Source organism: Fusarium vanettenii (genome assembly GCF_000151355.1).
Source record: "Fusarium vanettenii 77-13-4 chromosome 1 genomic scaffold NECHAsca_8_chr1_1_0, whole genome shotgun sequence".
Classification (NCBI taxonomy): Eukaryota; Fungi; Ascomycota; class Sordariomycetes; order Hypocreales; family Nectriaceae; genus Fusarium; species Fusarium vanettenii.
This window is the reverse complement of record NW_003315876.1, coordinates 494848-521616: the sequence shown is the minus strand read 5'-3', so window position 1 is coordinate 521616 and position 26769 is coordinate 494848. Positions and strand designations below refer to the sequence as shown.

The 26769-nt window shown below is 52.8% G+C and overlaps 10 protein-coding genes across 10 annotated transcripts; 3 read left to right on the top strand and 7 right to left on the bottom strand.

Moving 5' to 3' along the window:
• Positions 1–701: 701 nt before the first annotated feature.
• On the top strand, positions 702–2403 carry NECHADRAFT_74145 (uncharacterized protein; the record flags this gene model as incomplete). The annotated part of the gene is made up of 2 exons (XM_003049760.1): positions 702–1460; positions 1543–2403. 2 exons carry the CDS (start codon positions 702–704, stop codon positions 2401–2403), a joined length of 1620 nt encoding a protein of 539 aa, XP_003049806.1.
• A 999-nt stretch (positions 2404–3402) lies between these two features.
• Positions 3403–4503, top strand: NECHADRAFT_30036 (uncharacterized protein; the record flags this gene model as incomplete). The annotated part of the gene is made up of 4 exons (XM_003049759.1): positions 3403–3615; positions 3672–3712; positions 3761–4232; positions 4267–4503. Coding segments are annotated over 4 exons (963 nt in total), but the record flags the coding sequence as incomplete, so codon positions are not given.
• A 1961-nt stretch (positions 4504–6464) lies between these two features.
• On the bottom strand, positions 6465–7169 carry NECHADRAFT_18873 (uncharacterized protein; the record flags this gene model as incomplete). The annotated part of the gene is made up of 1 exon (XM_003049552.1): positions 6465–7169. A coding segment is annotated over one exon (705 nt), but the record flags the coding sequence as incomplete, so codon positions are not given.
• A 139-nt stretch (positions 7170–7308) lies between these two features.
• NECHADRAFT_102948 (uncharacterized protein) lies at positions 7309–10742 on the bottom strand (the record flags this gene model as incomplete). The annotated part of the gene is made up of 8 exons (XM_003049551.1): positions 7309–7850; positions 7950–8777; positions 8845–9180; positions 9225–9458; positions 9507–10154; positions 10207–10326; positions 10397–10648; positions 10731–10742. 8 exons carry the CDS (start codon positions 10740–10742, stop codon positions 7458–7460), a joined length of 2823 nt encoding a protein of 940 aa, XP_003049597.1. The 3' UTR covers positions 7309–7457.
• Positions 10743–11333: 591 nt separating this feature from the next.
• On the bottom strand, positions 11334–12848 carry NECHADRAFT_89674 (uncharacterized protein; the record flags this gene model as incomplete). The annotated part of the gene is made up of 4 exons (XM_003049550.1): positions 11334–11375; positions 11406–12460; positions 12563–12733; positions 12821–12848. The coding sequence occupies 4 exons, from the start codon at positions 12846–12848 to the stop codon at positions 11334–11336; spliced, it is 1296 nt and encodes a 431-aa protein (XP_003049596.1).
• Positions 12849–13329: 481 nt separating this feature from the next.
• On the top strand, positions 13330–15979 carry NECHADRAFT_89673 (uncharacterized protein; the record flags this gene model as incomplete). Its single annotated transcript, XM_003049758.1, has 3 exons — positions 13330–13561; positions 13608–15677; positions 15768–15979. 3 exons carry the CDS (start codon positions 13330–13332, stop codon positions 15977–15979), a joined length of 2514 nt encoding a protein of 837 aa, XP_003049804.1.
• A 484-nt stretch (positions 15980–16463) lies between these two features.
• Positions 16464–17716, bottom strand: NECHADRAFT_65113 (uncharacterized protein; the record flags this gene model as incomplete). The annotated part of the gene is made up of 2 exons (XM_003049549.1): positions 16704–17716; positions 16464–16599 (listed from the first exon to the last, which is right to left on the bottom strand). Exons 1-2 carry the CDS (start codon positions 17459–17461, stop codon positions 16464–16466), a joined length of 894 nt encoding a protein of 297 aa, XP_003049595.1. The 5' UTR covers positions 17462–17716.
• Positions 17717–20369: 2653 nt separating this feature from the next.
• On the bottom strand, positions 20370–22955 carry NECHADRAFT_29852 (uncharacterized protein; the record flags this gene model as incomplete). Its single annotated transcript, XM_003049548.1, has 3 exons — positions 20370–20629; positions 20681–22519; positions 22577–22955. 3 exons carry the CDS (start codon positions 22953–22955, stop codon positions 20370–20372), a joined length of 2478 nt encoding a protein of 825 aa, XP_003049594.1.
• Positions 22956–23841: 886 nt separating this feature from the next.
• Positions 23842–25101, bottom strand: NECHADRAFT_74138 (uncharacterized protein; the record flags this gene model as incomplete). The annotated part of the gene is made up of 3 exons (XM_003049547.1): positions 23842–24257; positions 24310–24958; positions 25018–25101. 3 exons carry the CDS (start codon positions 25099–25101, stop codon positions 23842–23844), a joined length of 1149 nt encoding a protein of 382 aa, XP_003049593.1.
• A 453-nt stretch (positions 25102–25554) lies between these two features.
• On the bottom strand, positions 25555–26526 carry NECHADRAFT_65111 (uncharacterized protein). The gene is made up of 3 exons (XM_003049546.1): positions 26404–26526; positions 26148–26308; positions 25555–26081 (listed from the first exon to the last, which is right to left on the bottom strand). Exons 1-3 carry the CDS (start codon positions 26421–26423, stop codon positions 25687–25689), a joined length of 576 nt encoding a protein of 191 aa, XP_003049592.1. The 5' UTR covers positions 26424–26526; the 3' UTR covers positions 25555–25686.
• Between the last annotated feature and the right edge of the window lie 243 nt (positions 26527–26769).

The window sequence follows — 26769 nt, the reverse complement described above, 5'->3', positions numbered from 1 at the left end:
GTGTTAACGGAGTTAGGTGAGTGAGGACTAAGTCCAGCGGTGGAAATCACGGCCAGAGCTGCGACGGGTAGAGGCGCAGGCCAGGTCATGTGTAAGTCGGCAACGCACGCTTACCCCCATGCCAATATACTGTGTTAGAGTTGTTACTTTGATTATCGATGTCCAACTAGGTCATATCGGCGGTGGTATGAGACAACATGCCCAGATTGTATCCCTCATGGCTCCTCATGAGAGCTCGTGCTCGTGGCTGAACCTCTTCCTATTTAATTTTATTCCCTTTCTTTTACTTTTAACCAGTGTACTTTGCTAAAACTTCCATGTGGGTAATGTAATCTGTGTTTGTACGGCTAGTCGAATTCCTCTACAAGGCCAAAGAAACAAAGAAAGGCAACTTACATTCAGGCTCCGTTCAGAAGACCATCTTTGTCCATGGTTCAGAACACAAATCAATGCAAGGCAGCAACATCACAGCATGTTCTCTCATTTTCATTGAAGGATCACTCATGTTACTCAAGTTTAAAGAACAACCCCAATAGTGTCTGTTTCATTGTCGGCTTGAAGTTGGGTTGAGAAGCATGTATTTAATCTTCGCATACTCTTGATAGATCGGGTTTACCAAAAACAACTAGCATTCATCACTAAGTAACAGCCTCGGCATTCTCAACAGCCTTCAAAACTCATTTGCTATCCTCTCGTAAATCATGGACGACCTCAGTCCTTTGGATTCATCGCTCCCTAGTAAGCCGATTCGCCCTGCCCAGCATGGCATGCTCGCTCTTCTGCCAGCGGAGCTGTTGATCCAGACCTTCAATCATCTACTAGATACCGGGGATTCGGGATGGGCTCTGGCACTGTCCTCTGTAGCAGTACGCAATGCCGTCATCGACATCTTCTATCGCCGAAATGGCAAGGAAATCTTCTTGAAGGGTCTTGAGACTGCCGATGTAGGCATTCTAAGGCGATGCGAGAAGTTCGGTGTAGCATCCACTAAATACGTCTGGGAAGTTCCCCGTCAGAAAGATGCATCCAAGACCTTTTCGAGGTCAATGCGTCCCCCGTATCCTGGGTCCATCTGGCGTGCAGGAGGTCAAAGAAGAGCCGCCTATCACCGTCCCGTCGACCGCCTGTTGGAGAGCGCTTTTGCAGGAGATGTTATTGAACAGAAGCACTACGATGCTCTAAGGTGGTTGGTAGATAGGGGCCATGACGCAAGCAGCAGCAACGAGCGTTTGCCTGGAAAGCACATGGTCAGGTCCTTGCCAAGTCAGCTGCAAAAGGTGAGAGACAGAGAGTCGATGCTCATGATTTCCAAAATGATTGGGCTCCTGAGCAGTCGCGGATTCCCAACCCCAGCTACCAAGTTTGCACTAAACAAGCTCCCTGGGAATGAGTTGGATCCAATCCCCAACTACCTCATCTCCAGCGGTGACTATCGTGGTATGGCTTCAGATCTTAACGAGGTTAGGGGTCACTTGGTGTCTCTATCGATGAGGGCTCACTGCCCCCCTGAGATTCTAAGGGACCGTGTTGATGGACTACGAGACTCGAGGGGTTAAGCTCGGCACCAAGTATCTCGATCCCCCTGTGGCACTCGACGAGTATGAAGGTATACGCAAGCCCGATCCCCCGTACCAGTTCCAAGGTGAAGGAATTGACGCCTGGAACCCTACCGCTTGGTGGCATACTTGCAGGATGGAGGATTTGCTGGGGATGCTCCACGGTGACCGCTTCGGATTTTGGGGTTGGGAGGAGTCATACATAGGAGAGGTAGACGACATATTCTCAGCCAAGGTAGCTCTTCTAACCTGGTACGAGGCCATCACGGAAGATGAGAGAGAGTTATTAGAGGCAGTCATCAAGGCTATGAAAGAAATCACCATCTTGCGGAAGTTGATGCCGCTCACCGGGCTCGCTCTTCAGAAGGCCTCGTGGGAGAAGCTGTGGACGTGTGTAACCCCTTTCTTTAATATGAGCTTCTTTAATATGAGCGGAACTGGGTTGGTCGATCTCCAGTACGAGCATAGGTGGGAGAACCACGATAGAAAGAAGCTGCACCGGTTCGCCTTCAAAGGTTCACAGCCGTATAACCCTTGGCGAGCGTGGTACACGCAAACGGAGCTGCAGAAGCGCCGGGATGCATGGGGACCAATGTCTGCCGAGGCCTTTGAGGAGGCGTTAAAGAAGGATGAGGAGTGGCAGCACATGTGGAAGATGTTTCGGTGGAGCAGAGGCTTTAAAGGCGATGAAGATTATGACGGGAAGCCCCGGTGGTATCGAGTAGGCATGGACGAGTGGTTGAGTACCGTCGAGAGGGACTACCCCCCTGAGTCTGACCCTTCATATGACGACTACAATTGGTCAGGGTTTTTCAGCCGGCGTGGCAATATGGCTAGATGCCTTTAAAGGCGCCAAAGCTGGTGTGTTTGTTGTTTAGTTGATCAATCTATACATTCTCTTTACTTCCTTCTAGTGATTCCCGGTCAAGTGAGATACGTACCCGCGTAAATGCCCCACAACCGTTGGGCTACCCCGAAGCTATTCCCACATCAGCAAACTATTCTTCCCTTGCTGGAAATGTTTGCGGCGAGCCAGGACTTTTCTTTGGTCGGCTGTGCTGACGTGGGCCCGTCGTATCATGATCATGACTTTTCCCCTCCTTCTCTAGCACCCCAAGCTAATGCCGCATCTCCCGTCTCCCGTCCGCCAGGTTGCCGGCGCTATCCTTGCCGTGGAGGGGCGGCTACCAGATGAACACCACCAGATTGGTGCCATAGAAGTCTATTGGAGAATTTCTGCTGCAAGGATGGAGATCTAGAGATGCAGGAATGGAACTACCCCCGCTATGCCCTGCCCGTCTCTATTCTGGGCCTATCTTCCGGCCTCCCGCGCCTGGCGATTGATGGTCCACAGTCAATGGATGCTTGGAAACGGCAGTAGCACCACGTCAAGAGGAGAAAGAGCTGTCCTGATCCATAGTAAGACCCAGTATATACCCCGTCCACTCTCAATCCATTCTTCCCCAGACACAACCTCACTCTGTACAACAAACACTCTCACCATCTTCGTACACCCAAAAACAGCCTCCGTCATCATGGCCAACGAGAACGAAGAACAGGCCACCACTCCCGCCACCACTCCCGCTCCCGCCACGAAGTCACCCACTAAATCCCCTAGCCCCGCACCCCTGGTGTCCTCCTCCCCGCCACGAGGCGAGCCGATCATCGCCGCCGACGACGCAGTATGTCATGATAGCTTCCATGTGCTTTGCGCCATCATAAATGACAGATCGTTGACGCATGTATTTCGCTGTAGGATGACAACTTTGACGACGCCGATTCAGCTCTTGGATCTGATGCGTACGTGCAACCAAGCTCCCCAATAAAGCATAGCATTAACACGTTGGACAGCGCAAGCTCTACAGCTTCAGTGACAGCTAGCATCCTCGAGTACCGAACCATCCAGGGCCGAACCTTTCACAGCGACCGCCATTCCACCGAATACTTTACTCCCAATGACGACCAACAGCTCCAATCACAGGACATCACCCACCACTACCTCACCGTCCTCCTCGGCGACAAGCTATTCCTTGCACCCATTGCTGGTGGTGATGTCAAGGTTCGTCTGAACAACACTGCCGCTCGCTCGCCAGTTGCTAAAATCTCGCCAAACAGAAAGTCCTCGATGTCGGTACCGGCTCTGGTATCTGGGCCATGTACGCCTCTCTTGTCCTTCTCGGCATGCTCTAAACTGACTATTCTAGCGACTTTGCCGACCAGTACCCCCAGGCTGAAGTGATCGGCTCCGACCTCTCCCCCTGCCAGCCATCATGGGTGCCCCCCAACGTCCAGTTCGAGGTTGACGATGCCACCCAGCCTTGGACGTGGAAGGACAACGAATTTGACTTCATCCACATCCGCTACCTGTTTGGCGCCATTGCCGACTGGAACGCTATCTTCCAGCAGGCCTGCCGCTGCTGTGCCCCCGGCGGCTGGGTTCAATCCTGTGAGGCCGATGTGCACTTCTTCTGCGATGACGACACGGCCGACGACCCTCAAGTTGCGCCTTACCTTAAGACGTGGGCCAAGCTGTACGAGGCCGGCGGAGCTGAGATGAAGAAACCATTCTTTGTGCAGCAGGAAAATTTGCAGGAGAAGGGCATTGAGGCAGCTGGTTTTACCGACATGAAGGTTGTCAACTACAAGGTGGGACATGCACTTTATGATCTCAATCTCGTCACCACACTCTGTTGCTAACACTGGTCAACAGCTTCCTGTCGGCGGATGGCCCAAGGACCCCAAGCTCGCTGAGGTCGGTCGTTTCGTGAAGCTGACCATGGAGAACGACATCGAAGGATACACGCTCTTTATGTGGCACAATGTGCTCAAGTGGCCAAAAGACGAATACCAGATCTTTCTTATGGGCATGCGCAAGATTCTAGCCAACCGCAAGGTCCACGCCTACATGATGGTTCGCTATGTGTATGCCCGGAAGCCCGAGGCTTAGATGAGAGAAGGAAGACACTTGAGGGAGACTTGTAGACCTGGCATGAGTAGTAACGATTGAGGAGCGGCATGTTGTTATTTGCATTGTTGGCGAAGATGGCGAAAAAGAGGTGGGAGTGGTGGCAGGCAGGTGCGAGAGGCAGTTATAGATCAGCCTGAAAAGCAAGTGACATCTTATCGATGGAGAACATAGCAATCGAGATTTCCATTACAACGCGCGGGTGCAACTTGGTTGACATGGCACGCACAGGCTGAAACGAGGACCGGACTGGATCTTACATTGCACCCTCCTCACAGATCCGACACTCATCACGCCGCGACGCGCTCCCCCAGCAGCACGATACGAGGACGAAAGGCTTCTTCCTCACTTCCAGGGCAAGCCCCAGACAGTAATGAAAAAGAAAAAGAAACACGCCTGTCAGACGTCCATCAACACCCATCCCGACCGCGCGCCCGAAGGCAAGACCGCAGAGGGGATCGAGATCATCAAGAGAAAAACACTCTCTATACAGTAGCTGCATAGCAACCACCGCCATCCTTGCGGACAGAGCGAGAGGACCAAGGTATTCACTCTAGGGTGTCGAGGATATGCACTCATCAACCAGGGTGGGATCTGTGGCTCTTTTGGAGAACCAAGAGAAGGTCGAATACTATAGAAATGATTCTCCTGGGGTGATGGGTTAGCAGACTGTTGAATTGGAAAGCAAAAAGTGTAGATCGCCAAGTTGATGTGCTTTTCCAAGTGTGCCAAGGTTGTTTGCAGGCTTGGAGAGCGCTTCAGAGTGGAGAGTGCTACTGTAGGGGTAGACTTACTGAAGTATTGTCGACATGAAGAAGAAAAGAAGAAAAGTCCAAAGAGTGTGAGGGAGGCCGAGATTTTATAGACGGTGGGTGGGGCTGCCAATCAGTCGCCTTCACCGCCTAAAAGTTTTTCTGCCCGGCAGAATTTGGTGTGCCTGAATTTTTCAGTGGAGACGTGCAGGGCGGTGGACCACCGCCCCGTTCGCTGTGGTTGGGATTGCTTCGACAGAGTGGATTTTACGATGGAGCATTTTTCTTTGTTTCGGCGGTTTGAGTCGTGTTGAGCCCGTCGGTGAGGCGGACGGAGATGAAGGGATCCATTAGATCTCCATCTTTGAGGTGGGAAGGAGAGGCTGGACGAATCGTTTGCTTTGAGTTGGAGATGCGGCTCCGGATAGCGACCTTGGTGCTCGGCTTGTGATGCTTGGCATTAGACATGAGGACGGATGTCGGTGGCATCTGGCTTGGGATGGATCGTGAGAATGTCTGCTCTGTTAGCTTAGGTCGGTTGCTATACGCTTGGTACTTTGCATGGAGTACATTGCATTGTGTTTACGATTCATGTGCGATGGACATGTGGAATTGTGCATGCACCTCTAACGTCTCAGAAAGCACAAGCTGTTGATGTCCATGAAACCGCAGATGCCGTCGTATACGGAAGACTCACCGTTTTTTATCAATTTTCCTATATAACGAAGTACAAGGCCACAAACCCCACACGCCTGAAGACCAGGTAGTTGCATGACACATGCGCACCTCTGTTAGATGCGAATCTAGTATCATGACCGACCAAGGCGGGCTACCCTGGAGATGCCCAAATTCACGATGATTTCTGAGAAACCATGAAATATTAGTATTCAACCCTGGCCAATATTCAGCATGTCTGTTGTAATACTTTCTTTTGGCACAAGGGCTGTGAGCTTTTTGACTTTGTTGAGGATGTTAGGGTGGCCCGTACGCAGAACGCTTCAATTCTCATGTCTCATCGTCATTGATGCCATCACCACTTCAGTGTGCAATATCTCACAAACTGGCATCCTTGGCTTCCTTATATAACCCCTCCCTCTCAATCCACCCCTTAATCTCTTCACTAACCAACTCATCCAACTCCTTAACATCACCACTCTTCACAACTTCCCTCACCCTCGAGCTACTCACACCTTCACCACCCTTATCACCCTCCACAATCTCAACCCTCCCAACCCACGCATCATCACCCCCAACCTCTCCCAGCTTCGCATGCGTCAACCAAGCCCTCTGCTCTTCAACACCTCCCCACGTCACATCCGGTCTTGTAGTCACCCTCACTTTCGCAGTGTCAAAGAACGGTCCTAGCGCAAGTCGCATTCCTCCTTCGCCGTAGTACTTTGGGTTGAATATGCGAACCAGCGTGTCGAACCCAGCGAGAAACGTCTGTGTCACCTCCCCGTAGAACCCTGACTGAACAATCGCCCTCGCCTTGTCGTGGAAAAACGGCATCGTAGTGACTGCAACATCAACCTCCAACCCCTCAACCTCACTAACCAACTCTCTCCCCAAAGCCTCCATCATGCCCAATCTGATCGGAAAACTCGCCGGCTTGGGCGCCTTATCCGCATTGTTAACAGAAAGTAGAAGCATGAGTCTGCTGCTGCCGTGGGCCCGCAGCGCAGACCGCGCCATGCCCGCATGCGCGAGCGTGGGCGGGTTGAAGCTCGAGTCGAGGATGATGAGGTCCCGGACCGGGTGGGACGGCCGGCGCGGCGCGGGGGTGTTGGAGACGTGGGGCAGAGTGCAGAGGATGCGGAGGGCATCCGACGAAGACTGGAAGGACGTGAGAGCCCGGGAGAAGGCGGGGACGAGGGAATTGGGATGTGGGAGGGGCATATTGGCTGGCTGCGTTGATTCTGTAGTTGTGCTCATGATGTTGTATCAAGGTGAGTTAATAATCAACAAGAACCTGAAGTTCAAGGATAAAGCCAGACGTGGGGCATCCAAGAACCACCATCAACCATGATGCTGCAACCACTATAACCGCTTATTCATATTAAAACATGCCAACACCTATATCTCATCTCTTCAAGTTCCATATAAAAAAAGAATTCAAGTCGCGAGACGAGAAGAACCCAAAAAACTCCTCTAGACACCATCAATCTGACCACCTACGAATACAATTCACTCGGCACTCTGCCCATCCATGACACCTCTCGAGAACCACTCCGCCACTGTGCTGAACCGGTCATCGCTATTCTCCAGATCGCCCTTGAACAGGTCATGCTTGTTTGCCCTCTCCCTCTGGCCCTCGCGCATCTTACGGATCATGTCATTCTCTCCCGCGCACTTGGGACACTCGGCCTCGCCGTCCTTGCCACTGTTTCGTACGCATCGCTGGTGGAAACTGTGCTTGCATAGGAAGTGGACCGCGGGGAGGTCTAGTCTCTGGCTGCAGTCTGAGCACCATGTGGCCTGGAATACGGCCGGCTTGGATCCGAGGTCGGCCAGCTCCTCACGGCGCTTCTCCGTATCCCCTCGAAGCGTGCTGATCCGATGTCGGTTGGAAGCAATCTCCTTGCGTTCCCTCGTGATTGTCTCATGAAGGTAGGGCTTGATCATGCCCATGGTAGCCACACCGCCACCTGAAGATTGTCCCACCAGCGTCTGAATCACCTGTAGAGGCGCCATCAGTCCGTCTTTGTCAATCTTGGTTAAGATATGAGACAGCTCATCCGGTCCGGCCTCCTCCAACACCCGCGGGTCGGAAGTTAGGTATGCCAACGCAGCTGGGTAAAGCTGCGGCTCTTCAGGACCGTACTTCCTCAAGGCCTTGATCGCTCCTCGAGTATCCTTGGCTGACGTGTAAGACCTGAAGATGTCAAAGAGAAGACCCGCCTGCTCCTTCACAAGCACTGTTCCATCATGGAAATCCGCAAGATGCGATAGGAGCAAAACATTTGAGCTCTCCATGGGGACGTGGTCACCCTCGATAAGCTTCTTCGCCTTTGCCTCCCACTCTTCCTTATGATGCTGGCCCTTCTTCTCGCCTGCCTTGTACAAATACATTTCGAAAAGAGTGGTATATAGGTCGGTTCGGTCACTGTCTTCAAGGTCTTCCTCCTCCAAGCATGCCTCGAGAAAGACAATAAACTCATCGGGATGGTCGATAAAAGATGAGAAAGCGGTTCGTGGAGGAGGAGGGGTATACTTTGGTGCAGGGGCGTCGTCATCCACAAGGAGGTTGCTGTCACTTACGACAGCCTTTGTGTTTCCAGGTGTCCCTGGAGATGCGATCGTTGAAGTGTTCATGTATGGTAAGGGGAGAAGGCTGGACAGGTTCTGGACCGCACTGGCAGCTCCAGCTGCAAAGCCCCCACTAGTAGGTGTATCGGTCGCATTCTGCACCACCACCGTACGCCTGGGCCGATAGTTGCCTGTGTAGTAATCCACAAAAAGCTTTGTGGCATCTTGAGGGCAGTTCTCAATGAGCACTCGGGCGTACTTTTGAAGACAAGGATAGGCCTGGAAATGTTAGCAAGCGCTCCTCTTGATATCCCGATAAACGTACTATATCCGGGTCCTGGCGCCAGATAAAGTCAAGCGCTTCTGAGTAGTTCTTGGAGTCCTCAATCAGGATATCGACCACAAGGTCGGTCTCGCCATGCTGTTTGGCAAGATATGCTGCCTGCTCATAATAACCGCCTTGCCGGCACATGGCGATTGCGGTATCAAGATCAAACTTGAGGTCACCCGGGGACTTGATGAACTTTTCCAGCTTGTTGATATCCTTGAGCTTGGCATAGCAGTTGAGGAGGAGGGTGGTGTGGTCAGCCGTCGCCTTTCTGTGCTCATGGAGCTGTTCTAAGTACTGGATGAGGTTGTGAATGCGTTGCGTGTCGAGAAACTGGCCATGTTAGCTTATACAGTGCATCAGGCAAGCCTACTCACCTTGCGAATGACTTGTGATGGCTCAGTTGTGTCGATTGCTCGAATATACTGAACCATAGCGCCATCATAGTCGGCTTTTTGGTAAAGATGATCGCCAAAACGGCGGTAGATGAGACTTTGTTGCTCAGCATCCATACCAGACTTTTGCGCCAGCTCGATAGCCAATGGAAACATGTTCCTCTGGTACAGCATTTCTAGCCTTTGCTGTAGGCTCTTTTCGTGGTATCGGTAGATCTAAGACGGTCAGAATTGAGCTTCACTTTAGCTATTGAAATGCCCTACCTTGCCATCTTGAGCAATGGTATAGAAGTCTCCCCAGATGTCGACAAAAAATCCCACGGGCGACATCAACGTCTCGGTGTGGCCAATTACTCGAAGATCCATATCCAACATGACAAAAGACGACGCATTGAAGAGGGAATTAGCCGTGCTGCTTCCAAAGCGCCGTCTCATAGCCTCCGAGTCTTTGCCGCTGTGACTTGCCGGCGGACAAGCAAGAGCCACATACTCGTGATAGATGTCGATCTTGCTCTTTGGTGACTCGTACGCCTTGGGTGGTCCACGACCTTCCAATGTGTAGGTGTATATGGCATCGTCTCGCGCAACCACGACACCATCTGTATTCGGATCTAGCGTCATACATCCGACTGCACACCCGGTATCCTCGACGGTTTTAGGGGGAAGTCCCTGGCCCTTCTTGGACAGGCCCAGCTTCAATATCCTGGATGTCGTCGAGACGAAAAGGTTTGTGAGTTTGAGTTTTATGTCGGTTGTAAGCTGTACACCGGTGACCGGCTCCTCGGACTCGAAGACTATGCGTTGTTTCGTTCCGAGATCGTGGATGAGTTCGCCTCTGATGACCGTGACAGAGCCATTCGTGAATCCTACAGCGATCTGGGTGAGGTCGTCGGTAGCCGCGAATGCCGAAATCTGTATATATTAGTCTTTTGGTGATCGTAAGAGACTATATGGGAGAACTCACGGGGAATTGCCGGCGGTTGTTGTTGATGGATACGGTGCTCAAGCATGTGGGCAGGTTGGTCTTCTTGACCAGCTTGTCAAGCGCCCACACCTTCAACACAGGCTCGCTGCTCATGTCCTCCTGTACTCCCATCAGTATCTATCCACCAGAGCCCAAGGCCATCTCCTTGGCCCAGCGCATCCAGACTCACCGCAACCGTCAACAACAGACTCGTTCCTTCAACCTGGCGCATATGCGTGATGCTCCCCGCCTCGTAGGCCTGGAAGCGCTTGATGACCTTCCATGCCTTGCCTATAATGCTCACATATCCATCAAAAGATCCGATAAAGAGGCTGTCGGAGCCGGCGCACACGCTCGCGATCTCGTTGCCTTCGAAGAGCTGTCGGGTTTCATCGTCGGCGAGGTTGATTTGGGTGACGTCGAAGAAGTCAAACGACTTCCACTGTGATGCGGTGTTAGCAGATTGTCAGCGACGACGCTCCAATGCTAAATAGCTACTGAGCGCGCGGCGAGGGCGTCCTTACCGAGATGGCCATCTTGATGCATCTGAGAGCGTCTTGGGTTGGGGAGAATGGATGCTCCGCGGCCGCGCGATGACGATGGTGGGACCTGGGACCTGGGGAGCTTGGAGCTTGCCTAGCGCCACTGTGGCTGCAAGGCTCCACAGGCAGCTATCCTCATGAACTCATCATCCAATTCTTGTTGCCTGCTATCTATCTATGTGACGGAAATCTTGTAGGGATATAGGAAGATAACGCAGAGAGTAAAGCCATACTTAATTAGTTCTTCCGCTATTACGACTATGTGGAATCAAAGGTCTACAGTATTGGTAGCCTTGTCAATGGATGTCACACTGCTCAGACGCCCCTTGTAATCCTCCTTGGGCACAATTTAACTTCAGCACCAAGATAACAGGGGGGATTATATGATACAGACATTCTCAGGGTATCATAGATGGTGTATTATAGGACCCAATGTCCCAGACTGCCTATAAGTAAGTACTGAACTAGGACTCTATCCGCAACCAAAAACACAAAAACGCTCCGTCTCGCCCAGATCCCCAACCGAACCCAAGCCGTCCCAAGATAAACAAAGCATCAATCATTTACAAACACAAACAAAAATAATTACTCCTGCTTGGTAGTTGAAGTCGTGGGGGTATTCTCCTTCTCCTCCTTTTCATTCTTCTCGCCAAGCACCTCTCGTGGGGTGATCAGAGGGCTACTCAAGCCGCCGATGCTCCCGCTCACACTTTCGGCTCGTCCATGTCCTAGCAAGCCGCTTCTCACGCTGGCACCGTCTCCTTGCTTGGCGTAGAAACTGTTCCGATCACTGGAAATCGCTGGCCCAACACCTGTAGCTGAGTAGATGCTGGTGCGTTCAGTACCCATGCGTGGCCCGCCATGAAGCCCAGGCGTTGGTGGCATGCCTGTAGCATCAATGTTGGCGCTCAAAACACTGAGAGGCAAGCTTTCACGACTACCACCCCAGAGAGATGAAGGGGCAAGAGCCCGTACAGAGGCATCCGTATCCAGAGATCGTCGACGACGTCGCTTGCTTGACGATGCTAGTGTGAGGATGGATGCGTTGTCGGTCAAAAGGTTATTAGCGGTAGCCGAGGTATAGGTTGTTGGGTTGCCAGTCGGGGCCAGGTGGGCTGGGATCGCGGATGCTGGCGCTGCAGTCGTGGGGAATGGCTGGCTGAATTGGATAGACTGGGTGGTGCTCTGGGCGTGGGCATTGCCATTGTTATGGCCTTGCCCAGCGCCGTTGGGTGCCATCGATTGAATCGTGGTCAAGGTTGTCGTCAAAGATCGCACTGATGGCGCAGGACTTGAAAACGTGCTGTCTCCCCCCCTCCTGGATTCAACCCCTCCGCCAACGGTACGGCTCGTCCCAGCCAAGGAGCTTGCGCCGTGGCTGGGCGCCGTGATGGATCGCGACGCCTCATGGTCCGTCAACACGGTGCCCGCTAAGCTCCTCCTTCCTACCGTTGGCGGAGCCTGATTCTCCGTCGAAACTCGGGACGAGCCGTTTACGCTGGTGTTACTTGTGCCGGTTTGGGTGGTGGTGAAGGTGCAGGCGCTCGTTCCGTCGGGGACGTCATTGCCAACATGGCCAGATTCCGGGTACGGGTTGTTCTTCTTATGAGTGCGCTTCTTGTGCCGCTTGTGGCGCTCGCCGTCGGATGATTTGAAGTTGGTGAGCTTCTTCACCCATGTCGTAAAGGGTCTCCTACGCTGACCTTGACGGTCTGGGGAGGTTAGCTTCAACTTGCTGATGGAACGTCGCCTAGTGGTGACATGGATCAAGGAGATGGGCCGGCGCCCAACGGATTTCTAGCCGAGACACTCACCATGCTCCTGAGATATCGCGTCGGTTGTCGCCATGGAGTTCGAAAAGCGCTTCGGCGAATCCGAAATGTTCAAGTCAAAGGCTGGGCAGCGGTGTTGGGCAGCGGATGGAGGTGGGGAGACAATGACAGTAGAAAAGAGAAGAGAATGTCGAAATGGAAGAGGAAAATGTACTCGTGACACAATCTGTGATGAAGGACGGATGAAAGAGGGGAAAGGACCTAAGAAAGGAGGTTGGTAGAGGATGTTCGTCTAGCAACGCAGGCGCAGTTGGAGCAGCATGGACATGGACGTGGGAGGGACGGCTGGATGCGGCGAAGCATGATGGCGGGATGGAGGGAGGAGAGGTCACGTGATTGAACTGGTGAGGACGGCAAAGGGGGTCACAAGCCACCCTGGGGTCAGTTTTTCTATTTTTGAAGCGTCAACTGAAACAAGCAAATAACGTGGAGATTGCTGCATCAGACCTCTCGTCGTCTCTTTTAGGGGACATCAAACGAACGTCTGGTGGCTTCTCCCCATTAATTGCAAGTGACGGCCTCCTCCAATCCACAGCGCTAAGATACATCGCTCTTGGCGCCACTTTCACCACGTGGGACCCTGAATTTGGGGACGTCACCCACTGTCGGGTGCCTTAATTAGATGGCCCCAAGTCAGGCCAAGACCTGGACCAGGCACCCCAGCTTCAACCTCCAGCATCCATCTCTCGCCCGACGTCATCGTCAACAAACGCGTCCATCATCGAGAGCAGAATGACACTCGGTAGAGTATGACCATCCGACAGCTTCCTCAGGATGTCGTCGACAAGATCAAGTCATCGGTCAACATCACCTCTTTGAATGGGGTCGCCTGTGGTCTCCTCGCCAACTCGCTGGATGCGGGTGCCTTCAAGGTCAACATCTCGATCGACTACGGCAGGGGCAATTGCACTGTTGAAGACGACGGTTCGGGGATTCCTCCTGATGAGTTTAAAGATGCGGGGGGACTAGGGAAGCTCCACCGTGAGTGACACCGTTAATCTACCCAACCAATGCTAATTCATTATAGACACATCCAAGTTCCCTTCTCGGTCTTCTATCCATGGGAAACATGGCGATTTCCTAGCATCATTGGCAACGTTGTCATTGCTGTCCATAACTTCCCACCATCAGAGCCGTATCTCGCACAACTCCATCACCATTCACAACTCCAAGGTCCTGGCCAGGCATCTTCCGTCACCTCCTGAGTTGAGGCTTGTTAGCTTTGACCATGGAACCCGTGTTACAGTCCGAGACCTCTTTGGGTCTATGCCCGTTAGAGTCAAGCAGAGAGCTTCCTTGACTGAAAGACCTGTTCTCGACAAGGAATGGTCAAAGCTTGTTCGAGAAGTCTTGGCCATGTTGCTGGCCTGGCCATCAGGAATCCATGTATCGATCAAAAATACAGCCGCGCAACGTGAACTTCGATTCCGCCCGTCAGACAAGACGGACATCGTATTCAAAACTTCAAGGCTACTCATGCAAGCTTCTCTAGCCGACTCGAGTGATATTGATTGTTGGGTTCCTATCTCAGCATCATGCGGACCAGTCTCGGTCAAGGGCTGCATCTGTACAAATCCTGTTGCGACACGGCGGTCTCAGTTTATCAGTCTGGGCATTCACCCAATCATGAACGAGTTTGGCACGGACGTTCTGTATGAAGAGATTAACAGGGTCTTCAGCAACTCTAGCTTTGGTGTTATTGATGGCGATGAGAACAAGAGACCTGAGGACTCGCCGAAGCTGGTAGGTTTCTCAAGCAAAGAGCTACGAAGTCGCAAGGCCATTGAGCGATGGCCCATGTTCTACTTGAAAATCACGATCCCGGACTTCGATGATCTTGATGGCTCTGATCGGCTCGAGAGTCAAGGCCAGACGTTATCAGCGATTCTGGATCTTTTAAAGGCGACCTGTTATGGCTTCCTAAAAAAGCACCACTTTCGGCCTCGAAAAGTCCGACTCTCCCCTGATGAGTCAGTATTTTCGACATCAAGGACACTCAGTAAATCGAGAAAGTCGTCTAAGAAGCAGTCCGGCTCGTCTTCGAGTAGTTCAAGAGCTGGCTCTGTCACCCCTGTGCCCAGAGATGCCTCTAGGCCGAGAGCAGATAGTCCATTTCATGGATGGCATCGTGTTAAAGCTGGAACGGACACGGCACTCGGTGCAAACTCGAAGACGAACGACGCCCAAACAAAGCCACGAGATCAGACTCCCACCCGTCCACTCATTGGCGAAGGTGGGAAACTGTTGCGCAAACCTTTCGATGAACCCTCGCCCGAGCCGGAAGAGATCCCGACTTCTAAAGCATCAAACACCACTGCCGCAATGTCTGCTCTAGACGGGGATACAACAACGTCAGCTACACAACCCCGAAAACGAAGAAAGTGGTTACAAGAGATTCTTGACTCGTGGGAGAATCCCGTGTTTGAAAACGTCCAGCCCGCAATACCATCAATCGACGACGCAAACCTCCCCCCTGCGCCTGGGCTATCACATAACTGTGGGAGGAGCGGCCATGCGAACATCATATTTGACGCCGGGTCCATGAGTCTCAGCAGCCGAATCTCACGTCAAGCACTTACCGAAGCGACTGTGATCTCGCAGGTCGATCGAAAATTCATCCTCGTCAAACTTCCCCTGAAGGATGCCGCACCTGGCAAGCAGAGCTCTGCTCTTGTCATGCTTGATCAGCACGCTGTTGATGAGCGATGTCGCCTAGAAGACCTCATGACAGACTACTTTGTTCGAGATGAATCGACAAAACAAGTCTTGCCCACTACCGAGCCTCTTGAGCGTCCTCTTGTGTTCGAAATACCCCTCCAGGAGCATTCCCTTTTGGACCAGAATCGAGACCGCTTTGCCGCTTGGGGAATCGTGTACCAAACTCCCGCCCCGAGATCCCCCTCACAGCCAAGAAAAGTTGTCGTCACAGCTCTCCCGCCAAGCATCATGGAGCGCTGTCGCCTCGAGCCCCGTCTCCTGATTGATCTTCTCCGCACCGAGATATGGCGCAGCGTTGATGAAGACGTCCCCCTTTCGCAGCCATCAGGCTCTGACCATGACAAGTCGTGGGTCTCACGGTTCCACGGCTGTCCAAGGGGTATCCTGGAGATGCTGCACTCTAGGGCCTGTAGAAGTAAGCGCATGCATATCCTCCCCTAGGTTTTGCTCGCTGACCTTGTGTTTCTAGGCGCAATCATGTTCAACGACGTCCTCAGCGTCGAGGAATGCGAACAACTCGTATCTCGTCTCTCACGCTGCGTCTTCCCCTTTCAATGCGCTCATGGCCGGCCGAGCATGGCGCCTCTGGTTGACCTTGGAGCTGGAGCCAAGTTTGGCGGGTGGTCGGAGAGGGAGAACCAGGCCGAAGTACAATGGAAGAGCTGGATTGAGGAGTCATGATGGGTTGCTAGAATTATTTACTGATACCCCGAGATCACTATGTATCTTATTCTGCCGAGAGATTCAATGGTGATATTCGTCATTACATCCAAATATTAGACAACTATGGTACATTTATCCGTTGAGTGTACAAAAACATACAGTCTGATATCCATCCATAATATGAAGAATGCCATTGCACCTTTTGATGAGACTATCTTGCAGACTCGGCCAGGATATCCAATAATGCAAATAGCAAAAGGATCCAGAGCCCCAAACGCCAACAGCTTGCCACCGTGGCAAGCGCGATATGATGCTTCATGTCCTCCAACGCCAATCTCCCTACACTAACGCTAAGTATGCAGCAATATAATAGGGTGATCTAAAATCCAAAGGGATGTGAGAAGGGGTGTGGGTTTTGGGAAGGATGACTGCTCAAGAACTGGTTAATCGTTTATGAGGTACCCATGGTATTCAAGAGTGAGAGACAGCTCGGCTGAGAACATCATGTTGCAGCCTGAGTCTCAGCCGCTTCAGCTGCAAGTTCTGCGTTGTGACGCTCAAGAGCTTCGAGCTTCCGCTGCTCGGCCTCTTCGTCGGTCTCCTGAACCCAAACCTTGGTATCATGGTTCCAACGGTGGCTGCAAGAATCAACGTTAGCAAATGCAACATGCATGCAATACGCAAAGACGAAACAAGGTTGCATTGAGGCGTCTTTGGCAATGCATAAAGGGGAGTAACGTACCCTGACCAGTTCTCAGTCACCAAACTCTTGGTGTCGTACTCGTCAATGAGGATCTTGTTAAAGTTGAAAGGCACACGGGCCTTGACACCCTCAAATTCCGAGATTCGCATGGGCCATAGGTCCTGGCTGTTGTAACGATGCTTATTCTTACAACTCCAGACACCCGGGCGCTCAACCTCACGTTCTCGCAGGCCGGTGATGTCGATGAACATGCCGTTCTGCATATCAATCCAGCGGCCGTCAATGATGTTCCTTCCGTCGCCACGGTCAATCTCGACGTGGTGGGGGTTGATGTCGAGCAGGTACTTCTTGGAGATCAGGTTCCCTGTGGCAGTATCTGTGTAATTGTAGACGTGTTCGGTGCGATTGAGTGTATCACCTATCCACTGCAAAGTGTGGTTTGCAACCTGAACGTCGAGGTCATAATCCCAAGGCATGATCTGGCCGTTCCACCACCAGCCCAGGAGAGTACCATGGGCAATCCAAGTCTCGGCGCCGTAGCTATCCATTGTGGAGAGGTAGCTTCGAATAAGGTCGCGAAGGACGAAGCGATGCTCTTCGTAGGGGACTTTGTCTTGGAAATAGCGACGGTCGTAATGGCCAAGCTCGAGATTTCCACCGGCTTCCCTGAAGTACTTTGGTGTCTTTTCTTGTTCGCGCGAGACTAGACCTGAGTCCTCTTTCTTGGGGAGCGCGAGGGCGGCGGGTGTAGAGATCGAGGCGAGGCCCCAGAGGAGTAATGATCTGACGGAGCGCATGTCTGCTGTTGCGCGACAGAGTCGCGAGGGCGGAGGAGTGTTTGGAGGGCGATATTCGAGGTGGATTGAGGTAGATCGAGGGAGCGGATATGCTGTAGATAAGGAGGGGACGAGGTTCAAGGTCGAGGTGGGTGATTCAACGTTGCTGCGTCGCAACTCGCAGTGAAGAGGAAACGGGTATAACAATGCTTAGATAGAAGAGTAGAAGGCAAAGGCGCCGTGAGTCCCACGGACTCTTTGTATGAGAGGATCGCCTGTTGATTAAAATGCGGAGGAGATGTAGGAAGAAGAGAAGCGGGCGTCACCCAACGTCAAGATGAATGACGGAAGCAGTGGACTTGACAGGGGAAAAAGGGTTCGGGAGGTGGGCGGGCGCCGGGCGATGGCAGGCAGGGGTCAAAAGGGCACGCGCCTCCTTGCCTAGCATGGACGACTTTTTTGCGAGACGGTATCGAGTACAAGTGCAACACGGGAGGCATTGGTGTCAGACATTGTACAGTCAATCAATCCCCAAAAGGAGTTCTCTATTAACAAACTCGACAATAGATTGTTCCCTTGTAAGACGCCAAAAAACGCCATATGTTCCCCTTTCCGGCGCCTGAGTCTTGATCTAGAGCATCTCGCCTGTCAGCACTCAAATGTCCTCCCTACGCGTCAGCTCCCTCCCTCCCACGGCAATCAGCATCCGTGCCCCCGACTTTTCTAGTGGTACGTGGACATTCCCAGCGACGAGGCTTTGGCGCCCTTCATCTTTTTTTCGTCTTGGCCGTTTCATTATGTGCAGCGCCAATGCTTACCGCAGAGCAGACGCGGCGACTAGGGAGACGTAGTCCCCGGCCATGCCAAGCATCAGACCCCTCCAGCAGTGGCGCAGTCCCGTCGACGCTAGGCTCTTCACAGGAAGCAGTCGTGTGCTAAATGGCCTCTGTTGACAGTTGATCGTCATCACTGTGGAACTACCCCAGCGCCATTGAAATGAGGCCAAGTCTTTGTCTTTTGTTCCAAGACATCTCGAGGTTGGTAGAGGTACGAAGATGAGATCACAATCCTGCAGGATTACGGTTGTCCCGATGCATAACAACAGAGTTCAGCATGGCACTTGAGAGTTTAACCAACCGGTTCACGGCATGCCATGGCTGACATACGGCAAAACGGCATCCTCCATCGGTAGCCCCATCGAGCCTGGACATGGCCAACAAAAAGAGCGTCGTCATCACCCTCCGGTTTAGGATTTTTGACTGGCGAAAAGATCCGAGTTGCCGGTAACTATGCGCCCACCGCGAGACGATAAGCTAGGATTCGGCGCAACCCCGTCACTGGCGCCACAACACAACATCACCACAACAAGGTCAACAACACCAAAAAGATGATTCACGAGCTGTTGCTCATGTGGCGTCTCTCCCGCCGGGAATTGAACCCGGGTCTCAAGCGTGACAAGCTTGCATACTGACCACTATACTACGGAAGATGATGGTTGTTGAGCAACCATTGTAGCGGATTCGATGCCTGCCGATTTGCCAGAGTCCCTTATACGCCGGCATTGGTTCGTCTCGGATGGATTGGCGTAGGGCTGATGAAGGAATCTCACGCATCAGAGTCGTGGAGTTGATCAAGAGGCTCTGGTGTTGTGGGGAGTTTGGGTTAGCCGAGCGGATTGAGATCCTGGAGCGCAACCGAAAGTCAATCAGTCAGCATTATCCTGAGGAGGTAGGGGTGAGGGTCAAGGAAAGAACGAAGGAACCACTGCGAAAACAGTAGCCAAGTCTCCTCTAAGGAGAGGTAAGAAAGCACAACAAGAGAAACAAAATAATCAACAAGAGGGACGCAAAACATGTCCTTTTATTAGGATACTCCTCTGACTATTTGAGGGCTCTGCCTCAGTAATGACTTGAGCCTGCTCTGGCTGGGAAAGTCAATATCCATGGATGTGATGTCTTGGTAGTGGATGTCTACACAATAGATTCCCTGCACATGCCGTTTATTCCTAGGACCGGGTTGTTCTGATCTCGTGTTACGACATCGAGGATCCTCTTCATCGCATGTCCGTAGTCGCTTGTATGAACATGCTTGCCTCATCTGTTGACTGTCGTGCTTTCCATGACTTGATGCCTCTGTATCAGTACCAGTCCTCAATCCATGCATCGCTTCACGACAACCGCTCACTTTGCTCCCCTTAATTACCTCCCCAACTCTCACAAGGATAAAGTTCACATCGGCTACACTCCCAAATCCCTACAGCACCGTTGAAAGCACGTTTTATGCATGTTTCACGGCCGTTGCCGAACCATACCTAACCCCTGCATAAGGCCCTTCATCAAATCGTCAACACCACAACCTACCTACCCACTCAGCTAAGTCTCTTGAGGCGAGTTTTCGAACCCTCAGCCAACCAGCCCCCTCACTACAACAGGCGCTCAACGCCTGCCATCTTCCGTAGTATAGTGGTCAGTATGCAAGCTTGTCACGCTTGAGACCCGGGTTCAATTCCCGGCGGGAGAGTTATCCAGCCACCTGCGATACGCAGGATATCTTTTTTTGCATCTCACGAATGCTGTCTTTTTGCTTCGAAAGCCATAAACAAAGTTGCAGTTATGCAAATTCGCCAGTGTCCAAAATGCTACTAGAGTACAAAACCCATCCATCATCCATCATCAAGTCCCAACCCCAACCCAACACGAGACAGACATAACCACAACGTGCCGGGTATCGACGAGTAGTATAAAATAAGAATCTCCCTCAGAAAACAAAGGCACACACAAATACTATAACACAGGTTTGTCGTTGCTGAGCCCAGCTTCATCCAACTACTACAACACGTTATATGCCCGCCCCAGCAACAATGCACCCTCCAGCCCGCCATAAGTAAGAAAATCCCTTTCCCTCCTCTAACATAAACAAATGCTGCCCGCTACCGCGCGAATACCTTGACAACACCGTCACCGCCCGCGCTTACCACCCACTTCCCGTCTTGGCTCCACACGCACGAGCAGATGCCCTCGCCGCGCATCACTCTGTGACTCGTCACCTCCTGTGTGCACGTCCTCTTTTCGAGGCTCCAGAATCGGAGAGAGGCGTCGTGGCCAGCGCTGACAAGTTCGCGTCCGTCGGGGCTAAGCGAGAGGCTCGAGATGGCATCTGGGTGCGCAATCATGTTATATGTACATTGGCCTGGTTGCGAGTTAGTCTTAGGCTCCTAAACGTGTTGAGCAAGTAACGTACCACTGTTGGCGTCAAAGAACCGAATAAAGCGGTCTTCGTGACCCGAAATAATGGTTCCCTCCACTCCTGAGCCTGCGTTTGATCGGCCGCCACCAGTGGCTCCGGCAGTGGCATCTTCCTCGCCCATGTTGCCGGTGTGGTGCTGACTGGCCTGGTCCAGTCCCATTGTCGTTGCGACAACCGCGTTGACGCTGGTCTTGTTCGTCTGGTCGTATGTCTCCAAGCTGTCCATATGGCCGATCTGTTCACCAGTTCTAGTGTCGTAGACAAGAATAGCGGCATCCGAGTATGCAACAACGAAAGATTCGCCGGAGCTGCCCAGAGGTGTAATACATGTCGGGCTGGCTGTGGAGCCGTCCGATCTAGCGATGTTATGTACAAGGGTATGGTTGAAGGGCGAGTTTGAAGCTATCGTGGGTTGGGGGGAGTTGGAGAAGCCGCTGCCAGAGCTCATCGAGTTGCCACGGACTCGGCCTCCCCGGCCTGTCATGGCTCGGTTCGTTCCCGGCTGTGGCGAGCTTAACTGCGGCGGCGCACTTACAGACCACAGGCGGACACTGCCATCTGCCGCACCTGATACGACTAGGATTCTATCGGTGCTGCCGTAGGGACTCGAGTTTCCAAAGACTGAGCCGAGGGTTGTAGGAAGAACACACAAAGCCCAGACGGCATCTGTGTGTCCCTCGAGAGTCGCCTTGGGGTCAACCCTTCCACGCTCCCAAACTCGGATAGTCGCATCCTGGCCACCGGAGAATATCCAGCCGTCACCTTGTGCACGACCACCAGTCGAGAAGTTTGGTGAAGGGGACCACGATGTCAGACAGAGAACTGCTCCAGAGTGACCCCGGTGTGTAAAGTTGGCCGTAACATCAAGGTCTGATGCTGTATGCGGACCATCTAGCCTGGGGATATGGAAGCGCTTGATCATGCCGTCATCTCCGCCGGTACAGATCTCAGGCTCTCCTGGGCTACCGCCTCCGGAGAAGATGACTGTTCGGACAGTATCGAGATGACCCCGGAGCCCGAATCTTAGCTTGAAGTTGCCGCTTTCAGCCTTCTGAGCTGCTAGGGCTAATTCGTGGTCTGCGCTCCGTCTTCTGGACATGGATCCCTTCCTTCGGTGAGAGCTGTCCCGTCGACCCGGGGATTTAGGGAGATTCTCTGCAGTAGGAAAGGCATCGGTATCTGGGCGGTTCGGTAGAGACTGGTTCGGTTGAGAGTTTCCGGGTTCAGGGAATGTGCCCTCAGGGAACTCCCATCCATCAGACTCGGGTGGAACTGAGTGCTTCTCTCTGAGCTCTTGAGGGTCTTCCATTCCACCCAGAACTTCTGCGGCGTGGTTTGCTTGGGGTACGTGTTCTTCAATAGGTCTGGAACTGACAGACACGGGTGTCGGCCAGTCGTTAGAGTTCTGATATCTGCCGGATTGATGTTCTGCAGGCGTCTGCATCATGGGCTGTGGCGGCATCTCTTGCTTTTGAGAAAAGTGTGACTGCGGTGGCTGCATAGGGGGCGCATGGTTCTGCTGAGGTATTCTCGAGTTCATCTCTTGGACATGGTTCTGAGCAGCTCTCGTCGGCAACTGAAACTGTCGCTCCATGGGTTGAGGAGCTGGCATTCCGTATGCCTCGACTTCTCTCAGATCCTCCATAATAGGTAGCGGGGGAGACTCTCGTGGCGGTTGCGGGTTCGCAGGAGTAATCATCAGATACATAAATTCGGACTGGCACTGATCGAGGAAGGACTTGAGATCCTGTCGCTGAGCGTCCTCATCACTTCGGTCGATCTTTTCGTAGTCGACGCCGTCCACACCAGGGACGGGCATACTCTCGAGGGAAGCTATATCGGTATCTGGTCAGCACGTGGCAGCTGGCATCAACATGGGACTAGTCTCACATCTGAGCTTCTCCTGTATCTTGGCGGCGCGATCATTCTTTGCGGCGGTGGCAGCGTCAACAGCAGATTGCCCCTTGATCTGGGCGGCCTGCTCCTTGACCTTGCGCTCCAGCATGGTGACGTACTTCCTAAGGACACGCTGGGTGGCATCGGCCCTCCGCGCCTGTCCCTCCAGATTGGCGATGCGGCCCTTCATCTCTTGCTTCTCAATCTCCCACGAGTTCCTGTCGCGCTCGTGTCGATGCCACTCGGTCTGCAGGAAGCGCATGACGCCCTGCAGGGTGTACTCGGTGGCCTGGGGGATGTTGGAGCCGTTGCCCTGCATCATGGGCCCCATCTCCAGGCCTCCTCCCACGCCGTTGCCAGCATTCGGGCCCATCGCGGCGCGCCTCTGTCAATTGGGCGGGTGCATGGAGATCGAGGAGGAAAGGCGAAAAAGAGCGACGGCGGCGAGCGAGTGCCGTTGAAGACGTCGGACAAGCTCGGTGCGATGAGGATGGGGGGAGAGAGGATTGGATGGCGGACAGCTGCGCGACGAGTTGGGCACGTGTTGTCTTGTCGGTCGCGACGAGGATTCTGACAATGTCGACGTATATCTCGGTATCTGTCTGCGGCTGTTGGACGTCGATAACCTGGGAGGCGTGTGCTGCGTGGGAAAAACCTAAGCTTCCAGTCCAGCCCAGGTGTTTGGTTTGGAGGTGCAGTCTGCTCTGCTGTGCTGTGCTGTGCTGTGCTGTCCGTCCCGTGTGCTGCCCTGTACTTCCCTGCCGCTGCCGCCAGTTGGTGCCGCGCCTTCTCTGGCTTGACACTTTGCTGCTGAAATTTCGACCAATCACGGTTGGTTGCGCTGCCCGTGAGGCTGTCAGGCATCAACTTTTTGGGAGGACCCCTGGAAGAGGAGATGTGATTGAGACTAGAAACGCCAACCAACATGATTCCAAGGGGAAGTGACAAATCAAACAGCCAATCTATTTGTGATAAGAAGCGGAGAATGTAGAATATGGTGACGTTTTGTGAGCTGACAAAGTATTGTTTAGCCTTACAGTCGAGTTCACAGCTGTATTGACAACCACAATGATCTACCATCTGCTAGCTCAGACAACGACCAACACTCAGACAATATGATCTGAGCCATCGCTAATCTCAAATCGAAAGATCAAATCGAAACGCCCAAACTCCTGGAGCTAACATGTCCAGCAAATATGACCCTGACCCCCCATCTGCCAAAACCTCTCTTCAACGCCAACCCAAACCAACTCGAAGCACTAAAACTCCAGCTCTTCCACCTCCATTCCACATTCAACACACGTCTTGACTGTCATCCCATCCTCATTCTCCACCGTTCTCCCCCACTCGTGAACATGCTTGCCACCCCCTATCGCATCTCCAAACTTGCTCGCTCCTGACTTGCTCAATGTGCCAGCCTGTCTGCGGAACGCATCTGTTCGCGTCTTGCGCTTGAGGTCCATCAGCTTCTCCTTGAACTTGGCCTCCTTCCGGGCCTTCTTTTGTGTCTCACGCCGTTCATACTCGGCGTCCAAAGCCTCTGCCGAACCCCACTTTGTCTTGATGGCGTATTCTTCTACTTGACACCGGAGGAAGAGCATCATGTCGTGCCAATGTGACTTGTGAGGGTTTGGTTTAGAAAGATGAGGTAACAATTCGGGATCTCGTAGCTCGGCTGTACTGCATTAGTGATGCGCAATCCATAATGCTTCCCAGATGAGACTCACGATCTGTAAGAAGATAGTCCTCCTTGCACTCCGTCTTTGTCAACAACGAGTACTTTTCTGGATACTTTCCCTTGCACTTGTTGCAGACGCAGATGTGAAACACCTCTTCCCATACAAAGTCAATCTCCAAGCTCTTGCAATCCTGGCACCTCTTTCGTTTCTCCTCATCATCGAGAACGCTAATTCCGGGTTCAAAGGGTCCTGCCTTGAGCCTCTTTAGGTTGCGAATCACCTGTAATCTCTCCCATTCTTGAATGCTCATGTGCTTCGGCCGCTGCTCGTCATCTGCCTGCCCTGGCTTCTTGCCACCAAGGGCGTAATTGTGAGGGTCGTCTTCGGTCGTCAAGAAACCACCTTTCGTGTCCGTCATGGCGCTCATGTTGTAGTCGACAAATTTGGTGAACTTGGGTGCCGGCCGTAGCGCCTCTTCATCGCCCTTGTTGCGTCCATCACGATTCGTTCCCTTGGAAGACTCGCCCGTCGAGATGGAGCTGTATGGCCGTTTCCCGTTGGCAGTTTTCGAAATGTGGACATCTTCTGTTGGAACGAAGCCACCTGAACTCTTTGGTATTTCGGGCGCATTGCCAGATGCTCGCAGTTCCGCTTCTCGTTGGTCTCGAATCGCCTTTGCGCGGAGCCGGTTTTCTTCCTAAGTACGATGGTCAGAGAGCCGAGCGCAATGAGCCGAACATCCTGGGTATATCTTACTATTCGCTTTGTGACTTCAGGCGTAGGCGGCGAGACGGCCGGCGCAGGCTTTGTCGATCGGGGTGGAGTGGATGGACGCCCCATGACGACTGTGAATATCGACAAGGAGTTGGAGTCGGAGCCGAAGTCGGAATCGGAAGGAAATCGCACAATTACCGCAGGGTTTGGCTTGATCAAAACGTGGAATCGAAAGGGAAGAATCAAGAGAACGGGTATCAACTATGTCTATGACAAATGTGAAAGTGTCAGTGGCGGAGGGGCACCATCGCGATCTAGATACCCCGGTTATGTCACCAATTAACGCGAGAAAACGTGACCGAGGGGTGAACTTGATGCCTTCAGCGCAAGGCAAATTTCCTATGCTTGCGCTGATAACTGGCACTGGAAGATGGAGATATCGCAATAGATGCATGTTCCTATACACGGTTTTTGATCCCAGAATCTATCTCCAAGAAATCCATGTACACCCTTACCCTTGCCAGGGCTATTTGACCAAAATCGCCAGTTCACCTCAACAGATTACCCTTGCGCACTAATCGTGACAACCATGTTGCTCATATTATTTAGTGATACAACCAAGGTCTACAAAAAACCCGGATACAAGAGCCTTGGTATACAAAGACCACAGAGGCTTCTATGCCCAAGCAATCCTTCCAAAGGCTGTCTACTTTACTCCTCCTTGGCACCACCACGGCCAGCACGCTCAGCGGCCTCGACAGCCTTCTTGTCGCTCTGGACAGGGCCGCCCTGCATGGCGCTCATGAAGCCCTGGGGCTGCTTGAAGGGGCGCTTGAGGTCGCCGGCAGCGGGCTGGCCAAAGATGTGGATCTTGACAATGTTGCTCTCGAGGGCGCTCTTGACAGGGATGATGCTCTGAATGAGCAGGGGGTTGGTGTACTTGAGGTACACGTGCATGAAAGCCATCATGGCGATACCCATGGCCTGGCCGCGGAAGGCGGTGCGGATCTGCTGGTTGTCGTAGGCGTGGATGGTGGTGGTGACGAGCTTGCCCTCCTCGGAGGAGCCCATGGGGGCGGGCTCAACATACTTGAGGGTCGTCAGGTCTGGAGAAGTTTATGTTAGTATTGAATCGGTTTGAATGGCCTCGTGTGGCAGTTGAGGGGTCGTACCCTTCTTCTTGTTGATCTTGAGCTGGGTGAAGAAGTAGAGACCGGCAATGAGAACGTTGCTGGCAAGGTAGATGGCGCGGACAACGTTGAGCACGAAAGGATCATCGAAGGGGACGCGCTTCGAGACCTGCATCATACCCAGGATGATGATCAGGTTGGTGCTATCGCGAAAAAGTTAGCATTGGCGGTTCCCCCTCGGCTCAAGTTGCGCCACCAAGACATTTGCGCGACGAGCTGTCGCGTGAAGGTGACTTACATCTGAGGAGAGAGAGCCATTTTGCCGGTTGTCAAAGAAGTAATGAAGGGGAAATAGAAGAAGAAAACCCAACGCGTGGTGTGAAGAGGAAAGGATGGAAAGTTTGCGGGATGGACGGGGAGGAGGAAGACGAGTTGGGGAATCCAATGGAGATGTCTTTGCTGGCCTTTTGGAACTTTGCCCCGAGTCTGGTGGCTTCTCCCGCTCGCCGCACCCTAGCCCCTTTAGCCCAATGCCCACCTGCTGTGGGGAAAATCTCCTTCCTTCTTCAGGTGCTTTGCGCCGGCAGGATTGGTTATTCCGGGGATGAACCCGCTGTTGGTCTCGCTCTGAGCCACTGGAAACCCCACTGAAGCTCTCGGGGCG